Below are 15,615 nucleotides of genomic sequence, written 5' to 3' on the forward strand. Positions count from 1 at the left end.
ACAGCTGGGAAGACCTAGTACATATGCAATGTATCAATTTAGCCGTTGCTCTAATTGCAAAAGATCCCGACAGGAATATAATTTTAGAGTGAACAAGATATAATCAACTGGAATCTATCGCATTCTTGTACATATGATACCATTCGAAAAACGTACTTGTCAAAATATCTTTGATCGGTATGCCAATGGGAACAATGCTCCCGTCATAGATAGACAAATAAATTTTCCTGTCGGCATACCGATCCAAGGTATTTTGTGCAGCACATTCTCTAATTGTATGAGATATGGTCTTTTTTTTTTGTTGTTTTTTTAATGACAAATATGACACTTGTTGGTAGATTCGACCTGGTAGAACCTACATCATCTTCCTTAATTTACTAATTCACACTACTGTGCAAAATAACAATTGGAAAATGAAAAGAAAAAAAGCTTTAAAAGCCACAAATTACTTTACAAGCTAAAATACATTTTCCACGTCATGCAAACGTGTAAATGGAATGAGAAAACAAAGAATAGTTTAGTCATCAGTTTGCAGAGTAAAAGAAAAAAATCAAAGACATCTTTACTTAGTGTGGGGTATAATTTAGCAAAATACAACTCAGTAATTAGTTTTCTTACTTTAGATTAAAGATAACGGTAGCATTAAGAAGACAAATTTTTCACCTCGTATGATTATGCCAGTCACATGTCAGTCGATGATTAACGTAGTTAAGAAAGAAGCGTGAACACTAAACTGAGAAAAATCTGTAATGCTAATCATTTCCAAACTTTACTAATTATGATCTAGGCAGGGATAAAATGAACTAAGAGGTAATAAACGTTGTTTGTCTCTAAATAGCAACATTATTGCGGTACGCTCTCACGTGGCTTTTTTTTTGTTGTTGTTGTTGTACTGTGTACAATGAGCCTATTCCTTCCATAAATACAATTTTTACTGAATATTGGTCATAAAGTCGAGCCTAAATTTCATCGTCTGGATCTGATGCTGAATAACGACTTGACAGACCATTCGCGTGTTGCACATTCCTGCTTCAAGGCGTAAAATAGTAATGATGTTACCTTTGAAGGGGCGGGAGCAACTTAGCAAGCCCGTACAAGATGGTCAATTAACGTATTTCGCTCTGACGTTCCTCTGGAAGGCCAGTGACATACCGTTTCTTTTACTGAATTTTAATCAACTATATAGAGATTTTTGAAAACAATTATTCTTGAAGATTTTGAAATATTATGCATTCTAAGACTCTTTCTTAAAGTCTTAAAATAGTAGAATGATGATAATTTGGATAATTGTGTTACAATTTATTATTACATAATTATACCTACCGTAACTATGGTTTCGGCACAACAGAAACATTAATCTTATATGATGCCAATTAAATAGATATTTGCTCCATATGTTTATGCAATTACTCAATCAGACTATCTTTTATCTGACCATACATGGTGCCATGGCATCTCACGGCATCTTGAAACACCCTGAAAATTTTCGAAACAATTTCCAACTGTAGACCTGACATGTGTGATTTTCAATATTTTAGTCCATTTGTCCACGCATCCCTTCTACTCTATCAAACTTTTCTCTTTGGTAAGCACAGCTCTAAAATTTGTAAAGATGTCACTACGAAATTAGGCAAACATATCAGGCCACTATTCCAGTAGTTTAGATGTGCCTTCTGCAATCAAGGCATTGCATTTTTTTTTACAATTTTGAATGTGCTGATATACCATTAGCCTATAATAGTGTTGATGTGCTTACAGTCTTGCTGTGTCACGATACTATAATCCAATATTTTTCTAAATGAATTTACAATAATCCCAAATGAGCGATTTTGTCTGAATGTATTATTGATCGCTTTATAATTCCAGGGAATATTTTTTTTTTAAATCCTCTAAAAATTGAACAGAACGAAAAGACTGATTGCACTAGTCAGATGTTAATGCAGAAAAAAGAATTTGTAAAGATGTCACTACGAAATTAGGCAAACATATCAGGCCACTATTCCAGTAGTTTAGACATTATACATAACACATTATGTTTACTTCTCCCTTATATAAAAATATATTTTCAATCAGGATGAGGGTTAAAAGATCATTTCTAGAACATTCTAAGTTGTCAACAATATCAGGTCTTTTACTAAAAATTAAGTAAAGAATATATAAACATCAGATAGACTAGGTTTTTCCCAAGGAAATAGAAATATCCTGAACGCAGATCCAGGTAAACATGTTTACCTTCAAGTAATAATGACCTTAAAATATAATTTAAAATCAGATACAAGAATTAATTATGCAATATGTTGTTTACACAAAAAGACATTGGTCAGGTAGGCTCAACCCCTACCATCAATTATGGACAAATTAAATATACATAACACATTGCTAATGAAAACGAGTGACAAACATCACGGTGGTTGGCTATAAAGACGAAAATCTTTTGTGAACTTTTGTTCACCTCAAGCCTCGTTTGTAAACTATCCTTGGATAGAGGCAGAATAGTCGATTTTGGAACTGATGGGTCCATGGTTAATGTCGCTGTAAATGAAAGTGAGATTCCGGTCTGAGAATGATTTAAGTTTCTAGCATCATCGGTAGGCTACATTTGTCCAGTGTACACAGCAGTGAGAAATTAAACACTGAATCATTTGTCTTTTTTAAATACTTGACAACAATATTACCCCATCTTTAAAATTCTTTTTAATAATTAAATTAAAATTGAAGACATAGATTGAATTTTCAGCATATATATTATATATATATATATATATATATATATATATATATATATATATATATATATATATATATATGGCGAATAACAATCCTTTCAAGTGCACTCGATCTATTGGGCTTGTACCCATGCCATATTACTTTACAACATTATAACATATGAGGACAAGAATCAGTGGCAATAGTAAAATATATAACCATAATTACGCCTATATCAGTAGTATCAGAGAACGTTTCATCAGACGCTATTCTCATGTATGGTAAAAATAATACATTTTTGGTTCTCAATAATTTGAACCACTTTGGTAGTGTGGATCTTTTAATCCGAAATGTCCACCATGATGTGCACTGAGTTAACGAAATGTGATCATCTTACTTTGATGTTTTATCAATGATAACCCTTTGAAATATTCTGACATGAAGATATTGTCAGACTGCAAATACAGCAGCAACTCTAAACATTAGCAGGAGGATCTACTTTTATATTTAGTGTTATGACATCTTGGCATAGATTACCATAATTTGTAGGGTAGGTACATTTCAACATAGTGAAAGAATTCTTTCAAACTTAGTACAAGAAAACATGCACATTAAAATTCTCCCCCAAGCAAAATCATTTTTCTGATGAATTGTAACACTGTACATAATATGTCTGACAACGAATAAGCACCATTTTCTACTATATAGGATTGACTGTGTCACGACCTGAAAGGACCGCTTAAATCTGTTACTAAATTGCTACCAGGGTATATCTTTTTATAGAATCATTCAAAGATCTGATTAAGAAATTAAACTCAAATTAATGCGCTATTTTTAGTTTAAATTTCGCAACGTTTGATTTTGTGGTACAAATACAGCTTTACGTAGTAAAGTAATTTCTTTAATGAAACCGGTAAGAGTCTAGAAACAATAATAAATTAAAAAGCTGGTCACGTTACTAGCTGGTCACATTACTAGCTGGTCACGTTACTAGCTGGTCACATTACTAGCTGGTCACATTACTAGCTGGTCACGTTACTAGCTGGTCACATTACTAGCTGGTCACGTTACTAGCTGGTCACGTTACTTTCTACAACAGGGAGGTTAAATGGCAGTTATGCTAGATTTACACTTTAAAAATGGAGTTAACTCGTCATTTGGTACTATTATATTCATAGAATATTGACACCGATACTGACATCCAATTAGCCTAACCAAATACAAGGTTGCACATTAAAAAACAATTTAAATATTACAATGTTTACAAGACACGTCAGTCAAATTTGAAATACTACATAATGTTCAGTAATTTACACAAAATTCAAACATATTACACTCTTATTAAAGACCAAGCTTGGTTTTCTTGGTATTGTGTAACTGTTGGTGTTCCTAATGTTACAGTGATTTTCGCTGCCAACTATTAACATCATACTGGGCAAGTCAACAACAAACCCATTTGAGGCGTGGAAGAATCTGGGACCAAATTATGGAAGGGAATTTATTAGTTATGCACTTACTTGTATTATGTTTCTGCTTGTTTTAGTTCACCCAATAGAATCAGACCTAAATCATTAGCAACACAGCGAACAAGCAACTGTTGAGGCAGCGTCTCCAACTGAGACATATGAATTTCTTCCTGTATCAATCACAAAACGTAAAGCCACAGTAAATTGTCGCCAGCTGGAAACGCATGCTCTTGACATCACCAAATGCGGTATACCTGGAAGACTTATTGCAGCTATAAAGGATCAGTCCATAACTGTGGACAAACATTATAAGAAACACTTAAATATCAAGTCAGCATAGAAATTACCTACTTTAAAAGTAAACATGTCATGGACATTTTTATTAAAGGTATGCGACTATCTATGATTTGTATCCTACAAATCGAGTTGGCACAATATTGACTACATCATCCAGAAGCAATGGGAGTTAAGTGCCTTTCCCAAGGACATACCGTGCCAGCAGACCCGGGGTCACATCAGTAGCTGCCCATATCCCGAATGAACATGATTTGTAGCTTCTCTATTCCATCCCAGGAAAAGTAGCGTTTCATTAAGCATAGTAGGAGGCTGGTTGCAGTTGAAATATTTCAACCGTCTACACAAAGAAGAAGTAAATACCGTTTGAAAAGTTAACAAAGACCCATTAAGTGTTGATTCACGCATTTTGGTGTCAGCACTAGGGGATGTGAATGTGCTGCAAACGTAATACAAGGAGTTTACAGGATGTTATCTGTACCACATGAATTCACATGAAGTTTTATTTTTCATTTTTGTGTTGTATGCAAGCAAACACGCAGAAGATTAGTAAAACTACTCCATAAATTGACAAAGTGTCAAAATTAAATTGGCCGCCAAAATGGAATTTATTACCTTTGCAAAAAAAGCAATCATATGACGTCCCCAGTGGCTACTTGCCACATACAATTGTTTCCATTATAAGCTCCCAAAACAACCGATATTGAAAGCATGCTACGTGGCACCTTCGAGTATGTCAGAAACACTAAGATTTACCCCAGGCTATTATGTAGGAAGTGAAAACTGAAAACTAACATTATCTATTCACAGATCAGAAACAATGCTTCGAAACTGGCGAAAAGACATGCTTAGTAAAGGCGTGAGAATATATGATTTAGCAGCCGACTTCCATCATCCAGACATCTGGAATGATTTACGTGATTGCCCCGCAAATATGAACGATTGCAGTTGACGAATTGCACCGAATGGCCATGTTTACTGCATAGTGTTGCCTGCAAATACGAATGTTCACAATTTATAAATTTCACCGAGAGGCTGTGTGTATTGTATCTCATTACTAATATCAATGGAACAGTCATAAGCTTAAAAACGTGGATCCATTTATCGCGAATATAATACCAAGTCTTCATATAACCATACTGCACAATCTTGATAATGGTTTCGTCATAAAAACATTCTGCCCAAAGAAACAAATTAAAGATAACATATTCAGTATTTGTTTCCAAAGTGGTCACCTCTGAAAATTAAATACCTGTCACAATGTGCAGACCTTTAGAACAACAGATGCCTCTGCAACTAACCCATTTTTCTTTGACATAACATCAAGGTCAAATGAGTTTTATGATAACGACACAAGGAGACAAAAAGGAATATATGTCTGAAATTGATGGAGAAACTGCAACGATTTCTCTCTGAGGCCCCACTCTCTGCGGCAACATTTCGAGTAAATTCGATAAAGATAGTATCTTGTTTAATTAGTAAACTTTGCTGATCCCAGTGTGTGTGTGTTTGTGTGTGTGTTGAATCATTATGTAAGAAACAACTGTTATTTTAGTGAATATTTCGATTAAGTTTGCCAGTAGGTTGTTCTCGATGATATAGGAAGAACGACGTTATTTTAAACGTTTCTTAAAATTTTACTCAAATGTTTCAAAATTATTTTAGTACACAAATTAACAGTGTTTAGCAGGGCGACCATTTCTTTCTTTCTTCTTAATTTACTCCAAATCGTGTACATTTTTGTTAATGTTGACCTGTTGCTGGAAAGTTTAAAATGTAAGTATAATCTATTCACCAGCACTCTTTGAAACTTATTTCAATGCATGTTTATTCATATTTTCAGCCTGTGGACTAAAATGACATGGTTATTTCGAATGAAAGAGCATCAATGTACAAGACAGCGGCGTGCTAGATCGAGTTTCTGAGAGCGTAACATTTGATTGGTTGTTCTCTCCTCCCACTAGTAACTGGATGCAGCCCCATGTCAGTTTATTGGAAAAATATTTGATCTAGCAAATGTTTGTGCTTAACAGGCATTTAAATATATTGCATGTCAGTTATTTTCCATACGGTAACATTAGAGACGATAGTATTCATGTATAAACCATCTGTTTTCCACTTACCTGGCAATGATTTATACATTTTCGGACAGTTTGTTTTGGCAAAGTGTGAGCCGAGGTTTGCAGTATCAGGTAATGAGTCACTGCAAGTGTAATCCTAATCTGTACGTGTTGATGAGGTTGGGTAGTTTCTCAACGAGGTGTTGGATCGACTGACCATTGATGTTAACATCGTAGTGATTGTGTTACACTTCTGGACCAATATCTGCGTCAGAGTGTACCAACTCAGTGGCATCTTGATATTAAACCACCAACATGCGAACACACCCAATAGTTGACTGCACAGCCAGGCATAAAAATAGTCGATAATTGTTTCAACAACGATGAAGTGGAGTTAATTGGCAAATCTACCGCAGTTGCCTTCTCCGTTGATTATGCTGCATCAACAATAGCACAGTCAATGAGAACACCTCGACTTGTCCATGTAACAGTTTTTGGGTGAAGAATAGAACTATTGCCTCAGATAACATTCATTCCCATAATCGGTATGGTTTTATAAAAACATAATGCCAGGCCACAAAACGTATAATCGCCGGAAATTCAAAATATTCCACGGAAAGATAGTTTCTATGATTCTATGAAAGTTGTACCAGTCAAAATGAATAATTCGTTTGAAGTGTGTTTACATTTTGCACCTGGAGAAGAAAAGCCTGTCGAGCAGTTATTCTTCATGATCACATTATTAATAGAAGAACTAAAATGGATCTTCGATGTTACCGACGTGTGAAATTAATCGAAGCGGAACAAGAACTGCAAGATGAAATCACGTAAATAACTGCTACTTGTAAAATGCACGTGTGTGTATGGTTGTTTATATTTTGTGACTCGTGCGGTGTTGGTGGAATTGTGACAACGGCAACCATCATAAGTACACCAATCGGAAGATACATTAATCATAAAATAATGATATATTCAAAAACTATTAATGAGCACTTATAATTCCAATGAATAATTTAAATTAATAAATCCTTTCAAATTTTAACTGAGCACAACTAAAAGACTGATTCCATTACAGATGTAAGATAGTAATGAATAATTCTGATGCAAACAACCTTAAAATTAAAAATTAAAACCTATGACAGAAAAGAGTAACAGAATGGGGTCACAATTTCATTTCTACAACATTCTAAGTTGTAAACAAGACAAGATCTTTTATTTAAATTTAAATAAAGAACATGAACTTTAGACGCAAGTAAACATTTTTGCCTACAAGTAATAAGTATTTAGAATATATATATATATATATATATATATATATATATATATATATATATATATATATATATAACCATAAACAAAAATTAGCTATGTGATGTTCTTTACAAAACTACCCTTACAATCTATAATCATGGACACATGCCGAACATACAACAGAAATATACTTAAAGAAATTTAAAAAAACAATAAACACCAATACAATTGCTGCCACACAGGTGAATTGTTCTCGCATTATATGTATGCTTCAAGGAAAAAACATTCTGGACATAGTGCTGGCCTTCAAGATGTCGCGTTACAGAAAGTTCTTATTAAAAGAAATCAAAGACAGTTGTAAAAAAAAATAATTTTAAGTTGTCTTTTTTGTTGTTGTTTTTATTTTTTTTAATTTTTTTTGGGGTGGTGGTGGTGAAGAAAACGTATTAACCTCACAACATAAGAACCGCGAGCCACGCTATTTGCCAGCGCTCGGTACTTTCTTAAATAGAGGAAGCTGCAAGGCAATTATGCTACATTTATCATGCAAAAAGAGAAGTATTTTTGTCATGCTTGCTACCCATTTAGGGTCAGATCACCATTCATTTTTCCTATATATTCCACACATACATTTCTCCAAGCTGAACTGAGACTAACATTAATAGTACACTAACACTCCTAGAGGTGATAGTGCCATTATAGAATCAGTTAACACAAACCAAGACCTGTCAGTTGATGCCATTTAAGGTGAATCAAAACATAGTTTTTGACTACATATTAAACTGACTTTATATGTGCACTTCGATCACCGTGCTTTCAAAACAAAACAATAAAATCCATCTCAAAATAAAGATCGGCTCTTTCCTTTCATGGCTATTTAACAATGAGAGGCAAAGCCAGGTAAAAACCTCTAAATTTATATATGAACTACTTCTGCTTAGCTTGACACTGATCCGGAATCATTTTACCATGTTCTGGTCCCATTTATTCACCGACACCTATCACTATGCCCAAATAGCTTAGTCAAGGAACAATATTGTACGATAAAATGCGTTTAAAGCATCTTTTCGGAAAATAATAGATCTAACTGGAATTACCCACGATCGCAAATGGAATTCCGAAATCATAATAGAAAAGGAATCCTACTGGAAAAGCTACCTAAAAGCACTGAAACCAAGCAACTTATACCAAGAAGACTCCAAACGGTCTCCCACGCGTACTATTGCCAGTATTTGTTTAGAATTCATATGCTTTAGTTAATAATTCATTCATTTGGTTCATTGTTTATTCACGTACCTACAATTACTGTAACTATTGTTTTGTGTAGTTTTTTGTCGATATTATTATTGGTATTATTATTAATAATAGTATTAATATTAATAGTGGAGAAACATTGAAGAAACACCATTTTATAAATTTGGCTTTCATTGCTTGAAGGACTGGTGTTATGATGACCTTATTACGACCAAGCACGACAATCCCAAGTGATATAAATAGCTACGTAACAGAAAACCCCAAATGTATTACTACACTCAATTAAGATTTCTGTTTAAATGATGCAAACAAAATAACATAACGAATAATTCAAATTTCAATTATAAGAGTTTAACGTTGCTTTTTTTCTGAGTTTATCGTGGTAGAAACTGTCATTTGCCGAATCACACAGCTTACATAACGCCCTTCGGCAACTGACAGTTAATACCACGATAAACTGAAAAAACAAAACAACGGTAAACTCTTAATTGATGACGTTACGTCAGATTTAGGAAACTCGTAGATCAAGCAGAGGGTTTTCCAATCTTGTTTTCTGGAAAAATAATTTATTCTTGCAATAACATCCGAAGAAGAAATCAGTCTTATTGTTGTGTTCAGTAATATATTTCGGTGGAATTCATTTATTCAAATTATTTATTCACTGGAAACACAAAATGCTCTTGAATAATATTCTTGTACAGAGGCATTAATCTGAAATTGTAGTAAACTCAGACAAGGATATCTTACATTATATTATTGTGTTTAATTGGAAGACTGTTAGTACATCATCAATATCAGGTCACTGATACATTAGTACAGTCAAGACTACATGCACATCAGCACCTTCAGCGCGGGATCTTACTTCGAACACCACTGGAATTTATTGGAACCGTGTTCATCATTATACTTATGATAGGACTGTTTAGACTATTTTCGACTTAATTCGCAATAAAATAAGTTCTTTCTAAATTTTCAGTTTGTATTTTACTGCAATAAATTATTTGTTGAATTTTGCAAAACTTATTTGTGTTTTTTTTTCTTCTATTACTTAGTTTAACACCACGGAATCGTAATAATTGTACTTCCTCATTTGTCCCATAGACAGCATCATGTTTCACATTGTTTTATTTATGACACTAGAGTTATTGACCTGTCAAGACTTTATCGGCGTCAGACACGAATGCGTTTGATTGTATTAATGTTTTTTCATAAAATTATGTATACTCACGTTTCAAATACAACTGATCCATGAAGGAAGATATCATCTACACATCTCTCTGTGTTGAACGGTTACAGATAAGAATTCGAAACATTACGCACGTGTTCAAAAATTACGTAGATTGTCTGTCTCCATAATAAAGAGACCAACAAGCGACTGTATTTAGACATTGTTCCCAATGTGACCATAAGGAAAAGAACTCAAGATTGAAAATGCTTTCTGTCAGACTTGTTGCTATATTTGTTACTTTTGCCTCTGTCAGGACGATCATCTTAGAAAACGTGGACCAGGCAGATCTGGAAGCTATCCGTATTCGACTTGCGGAGGAGAAGGCCAAACGACTTCTTCTACAGAATGACGTTGAGGTGCTGATGCTACAATTTGAAGAACTGAAAAGAAAATGTGCTCAAAGAGACAAGCATGGTGCATAATGCTTTCTATTCATATATTATTACTGTATCGCTTTATTCGTCGGTCTTTTCTTTTGCATGGGGGGGTATGATTTTGTTACTTTTCTTCATTTTGTTATTTCTATAATGGTTGCATTGCATTTATACTTTTTTCCGAACTTTCATGTTAAATCTTTTTCCGAACTCGGTGTACTTTCAATAATTTATGCTATAAATAATTAAGTAATTATATATTGCTTTAGAACACATATGTAGAAGTCAATTTTCTTATTTAAAGTACCTTTATATTAACTCTTCATTAGCCCATGAATGAACATTACGATTGAATGAAATAATGTTATAAACCACAATAAGGCTACAGTACTATAATTTTAAGATCTTCTTCTACAGTCCATTTTCCCATGCCAATTATTATTTAGAAATTAGACCATAATCATTGAATGTATGTGAATAGTCAGCCGTTTCCTTCCAATCACATAGGCACCCTTTGTCTATTTCAGCCTTCGACAGGAATGTAACTTTGGAAACTCAGAGCATTGGCTTCACCGCCACATTATCTCCATACACGACGCACGTATCCGATCAGACTGTGATTTTTGACCGCGTCAAAGTCAACAAGGGTAACTGCTATGATTCCTCTACTGGAAGATTCAGCGCTCCTTTTCGTGGACTGTATTCTTTCTCTGTTACCGTTTTAAGTCAACAGACGGTTCATTTAATGATTATGAAAGAAAATGAGGAGATTGGAAGGGCGTTCTCGGGAAATTCAGGAACTTCGTCAGGATCAGTAACTGTGGTTACTGAGATGACCAAGGGTCAGGTGGTCTTTGTTAAGGAATATCCTGGTAAAACAGAAACCATGCACGGGCAAGACTGGTCAACATTCACTGGTCTACTACAAGATCGATATGATTAGACAAACTGCATGTGGATCAATATATTAAGATAAATCTAAAATCAGTTGTACAAACATCTGTCTTGCAATTGATTGACTTGGATTTTGTATACAATAATAATCTTCGATAACACATCATTTATACTGTTTTAATAAATTTATATCAGTTTGTTGACTTTCTCTCCATTTTATGCACTATCAACCGTAAATGAGCATCATGCCGTTGAATTTTCATTGGATTATCATGTAGTTTTGATTTTTTTAACATACAGGTAAACGAGTATGGCTTTCCTAAGAGCGGCTCAACCATCGTATCGCGAGCATAACGAGAGTTTTATGATTATATACTAGCTCCAAGCTAAATCATCTAAGATTGCCTTGGTGATTTAAAACAACTTAATATACCAATGCTGCTGGCATATCAAATTGTGACCAAACCATGGCGCATTAATACGCATGCATAAATATTGTTTCAGCAGCAGACTATTGCTTCTGTACTTACTAGATCAGTGATTAAGTTCCACTGATTAATCGTTAACTTTATAAAGAAAATAACGAGAAACATATTAATAATCCCAGTTTTCTACTCGAATTAGACATGCCTGCCACCTCTTGTGCAAACGAGTTATTGCCGTGAGTGTCTTCAGCTCCCTGCGAACATTAACTTCGTTTGGGTAGCATCCCATTTCCTCTATTTTGTTTTGGAGTTACACCATCATCTCCATCAAACTGATATCATCCCTCAACTTCCCTTCCTTACAATGTTGGACGGTACTTTTGTCTTCTCTGCGCTAATAAGATCAGCGACGAATAGTACGACTAGTAAAGGAAAACATTCATCTCGCAAAATACAATACTCATACAAAGAATACCGAAGGAAATATGAATCATGTGGAGCTAAATGAAATTATTTTCTTTTTTCCGGCTGAGATACCTGTTCTAACTGAGGATGACAAATTTACAGCACAAGGGTAGAGAGTGTTTATACATATACTGTATAACCACACAAACACACTATACCCAACAAATATACATTTTATAAGAGAAGTTTTTTAACGTTTTTGGTGGTGGTAATACAAAGGCATTCACAAACGCAAACACTGGGACTCGGAAACAATTGCGTCTCACATGTGGGGCTCATGAGACGGCAGATAAATAACAGCCTCTATCCTTGTGGAAGTACAGAATCTCCGTTCTTTTATGCACGTATACACCGTGCCAGCGTGAAGCAACCAACCAATTGCTTCTTTTCTGGCGGCTAGTTTCCAATTTAGATGGTATGAGAACAACGTCACCGTTCTGCGAATGACGTCACTGACTAACTAAAAACTGTTTTCGACCAGTGATATTTTCTTGCCAGTATTTGACGGGTATCAGCAACTATGCTAGGAATATAGATAGTTTTAGCATATAAACTTTTAAGTAGCAAAAATTATGGAAAGCCGCGGAACGAGTGAAGCACTTTCTGAGTGAAAAATATTCCACCAACAACAAAGCACTTATCCACGTAGAATACGAAGCATAAATCTGGTCCTATGGTATTTATAGGGCTGCTAACCGGGCAACAGCGGCAACTTTCCAGAAAAATTTGAAAAGTCGTGTAATTCGACAACGATTTCATTCACGATTCGGTGGAATTATTTCTTTGCTTTACGAGATTGTAAACAAATTGTGCAACTAAAAAAAATTGAAAGCAACAGTTGTATGAAATATGATGAAAGTACCGCAAGTTAATCCCAAAATGCATTTCCGTGTTGTTCAAATATTTTCCGCTATGATCTTTCAAAATATGCCTTGCACAAATGCTGTACAAGTTAACAGAGCTTATGAGTTGTTATATCTCGAGTCGTCAAGTGACAACATACTGATTATGTTGAACTTTAACCCATCAAAAGTCTTTATAGATCAAAAGTATGAAAGGAAATGAATGAAGGGATCAACAGTTCATTAACAAAATATGAACTCTTCTTTTTCTGAGCTATACTACATTCTTAGCAATGGTGCAGTACAACTCAGAAAAAACTTGTTCATATTTTCCAATAATAATGCGACAATCTATAAATTTAATTATATCCAGCAGCCTATAAATTTAATTATATGCAGAAGCCTATAAATTGAATTATATGCAGAAGCCTATAAATTTAATTATATGCAGAAGCCTATAAATTTAATTATATGCAGAAGCCTATAAATTTAATTATATGCAGAAGCCTATAAATTTAATTATATGCAGCAGCCTATAAATTTAATTATATGCAGAAGCCTATAAATTTAATTATATGCAGAAGCCTATAAATTTAATTATATGCAGAAGCCTATAAATTTAATTATATGCAGCAGCCTTTAAATTTAATTATATGCAGAAGCCTATAAATTTAATTATATTTATGTAACATTATTTAGATATGGAACAGGATATATTTAGCAAGTTACATTTTTCCAAAAATACATCATCTGATCACATTAAAATTTGGACATTAAATTCTGCTAGCTTACTATCTTTGATTCTATCTCTCCTGAAACATGACAAACGTCTTTGATAGAGCACGCAGATTAATGGAAGTAACTCTTACATATTAACTCTCCTGTTCTAAGATTAGCTCTCCTATTCTGCCCATATGGACGTAGAACACAATTAATTTTACTATATATTATCTACATTTGTTTCTTAGTACTGAATTTTCCACTGTGTGACAATCAATACAAATCATATGTTAATCTACAAAACCTTCAAAGATGACTTCACGGTGAAATTCTTGTCAAAGGTTCACCTGTATGTTTTTGAAAGGCTGGACTGTAAACAAACCAGAGTGCAATGGAATACAGACTTCTCTTCCTGATCATCACCAACACCTTATTACTAACTGTACACTGTCGCCGAAACACACACATACAACCTCTATATAAGCTCATATTCCAAAGAATACACGGCTGTCTTTAAATCCATACCAAGAATGCCTAAATCTAACTCTTGTACCACCACCAAAAGAAGACAGGGAAAAAATGCTCTAAAAATTGACTGGGACTACATTCGTGAGTAATGAGCCGGAACTATTAATTTTGATCTGTTTCCATATCCCAGATGTAACCAGTTTAAGCTTGAGCTAAACCTATAACATGATGCTTGCGTTTGCGGGGAGGGATTGATATTAATGTTTTCAGGTAAGTACTTCTGGTGAAAAACTAAAACATTTACTTTCTTCATCAAATACATTGCTCGATAACATTAACATTAAAAGAATAAGTAATAAGACAGAGGAATGGTTGTGCATGCAAACCCTATCCATTTCACCCTCTAGAAGATGACTGCTCTACTGAAAGGATAAACATATAAATGAGGTTATCACAACTGAAGATCATGTGTTTTATATTCACGTGAGTGCGCTCTCTGTGGATTCCTACCTTTGGTTATTGCATTACATTCCAAAGTTTGCAGGGAGAATCCAGCAAAAGATACAAGGTCATGACTGAGGCTGAGATTGTGCTGTCATGAACTGGGCATTGTAACTGTCTGGGCATCTACCAGTGACCCAACAAGATTCAACTCTTTCCTTTGTGAGGCCATGTAACACAAACAGACACTGCAGAAAGTAGGCTGGGTAAACCGGCCAACTGACACCACTCAATCTGATTAAAATCAGATATTCGTTGTCCTACGTAAAGATCTGACGGCGACCAGGTTTGTGGAAATTATTTGTATTTCATCAGATAAACTCATGTGCGAGTTTCTAGTATGTCAGTCTAATAACCCTGTTTAGCCAAAAAGTACACTCTTGAGGGGTTGTATCTTGCATACCTACCTTAAATGGTAAGAACAGCTTTGATGGCCACGACAGTCATACTCTGTTCACCTCAGATAGCATCTGAAGGCACATACCCAACACTGCAGCGTTGCCTATATCAGTCTATGGATCCATTGAGGAGAGAGAGAGAGAGAGAGAGAGAGAGAGAGAGCAGATATTTATTTGTTCATTGCCTTCCGACGGTTTACCTTTTTAGGAAACAAATACAGGTTGCACCATGTTCCAATCCACAGAGCACATGCAATTCACTCACCTGC

At 34.6% G+C, this 15,615-nt stretch overlaps 1 protein-coding gene across 1 annotated transcript; it reads left to right on the forward strand.

The window, feature by feature from the left end:
- The first annotated feature begins 10,400 nt into the window (after positions 1 to 10,400).
- Positions 10,401 to 11,724, forward strand: LOC149797764 (cerebellin-1-like). Its single transcript, XM_089960481.1, has 2 exons — positions 10,401 to 10,673; positions 11,161 to 11,724. Exons 1-2 carry the CDS (start codon positions 10,463 to 10,465, stop codon positions 11,574 to 11,576), a joined length of 627 nt encoding a protein of 208 aa, XP_089816607.1. The 5' UTR covers positions 10,401 to 10,462; the 3' UTR covers positions 11,577 to 11,724.
- Positions 11,725 to 15,615: the final 3,891 nt, after the last annotated feature.

Source organism: Sinohyriopsis cumingii, chromosome 6 (genome assembly GCF_028554795.1).
Source record: "Sinohyriopsis cumingii isolate HCF-2022 chromosome 6, ASM2855479v2, whole genome shotgun sequence".
Lineage (NCBI taxonomy): Eukaryota > Metazoa > Mollusca > Bivalvia > Unionida > Unionidae > Sinohyriopsis > Sinohyriopsis cumingii.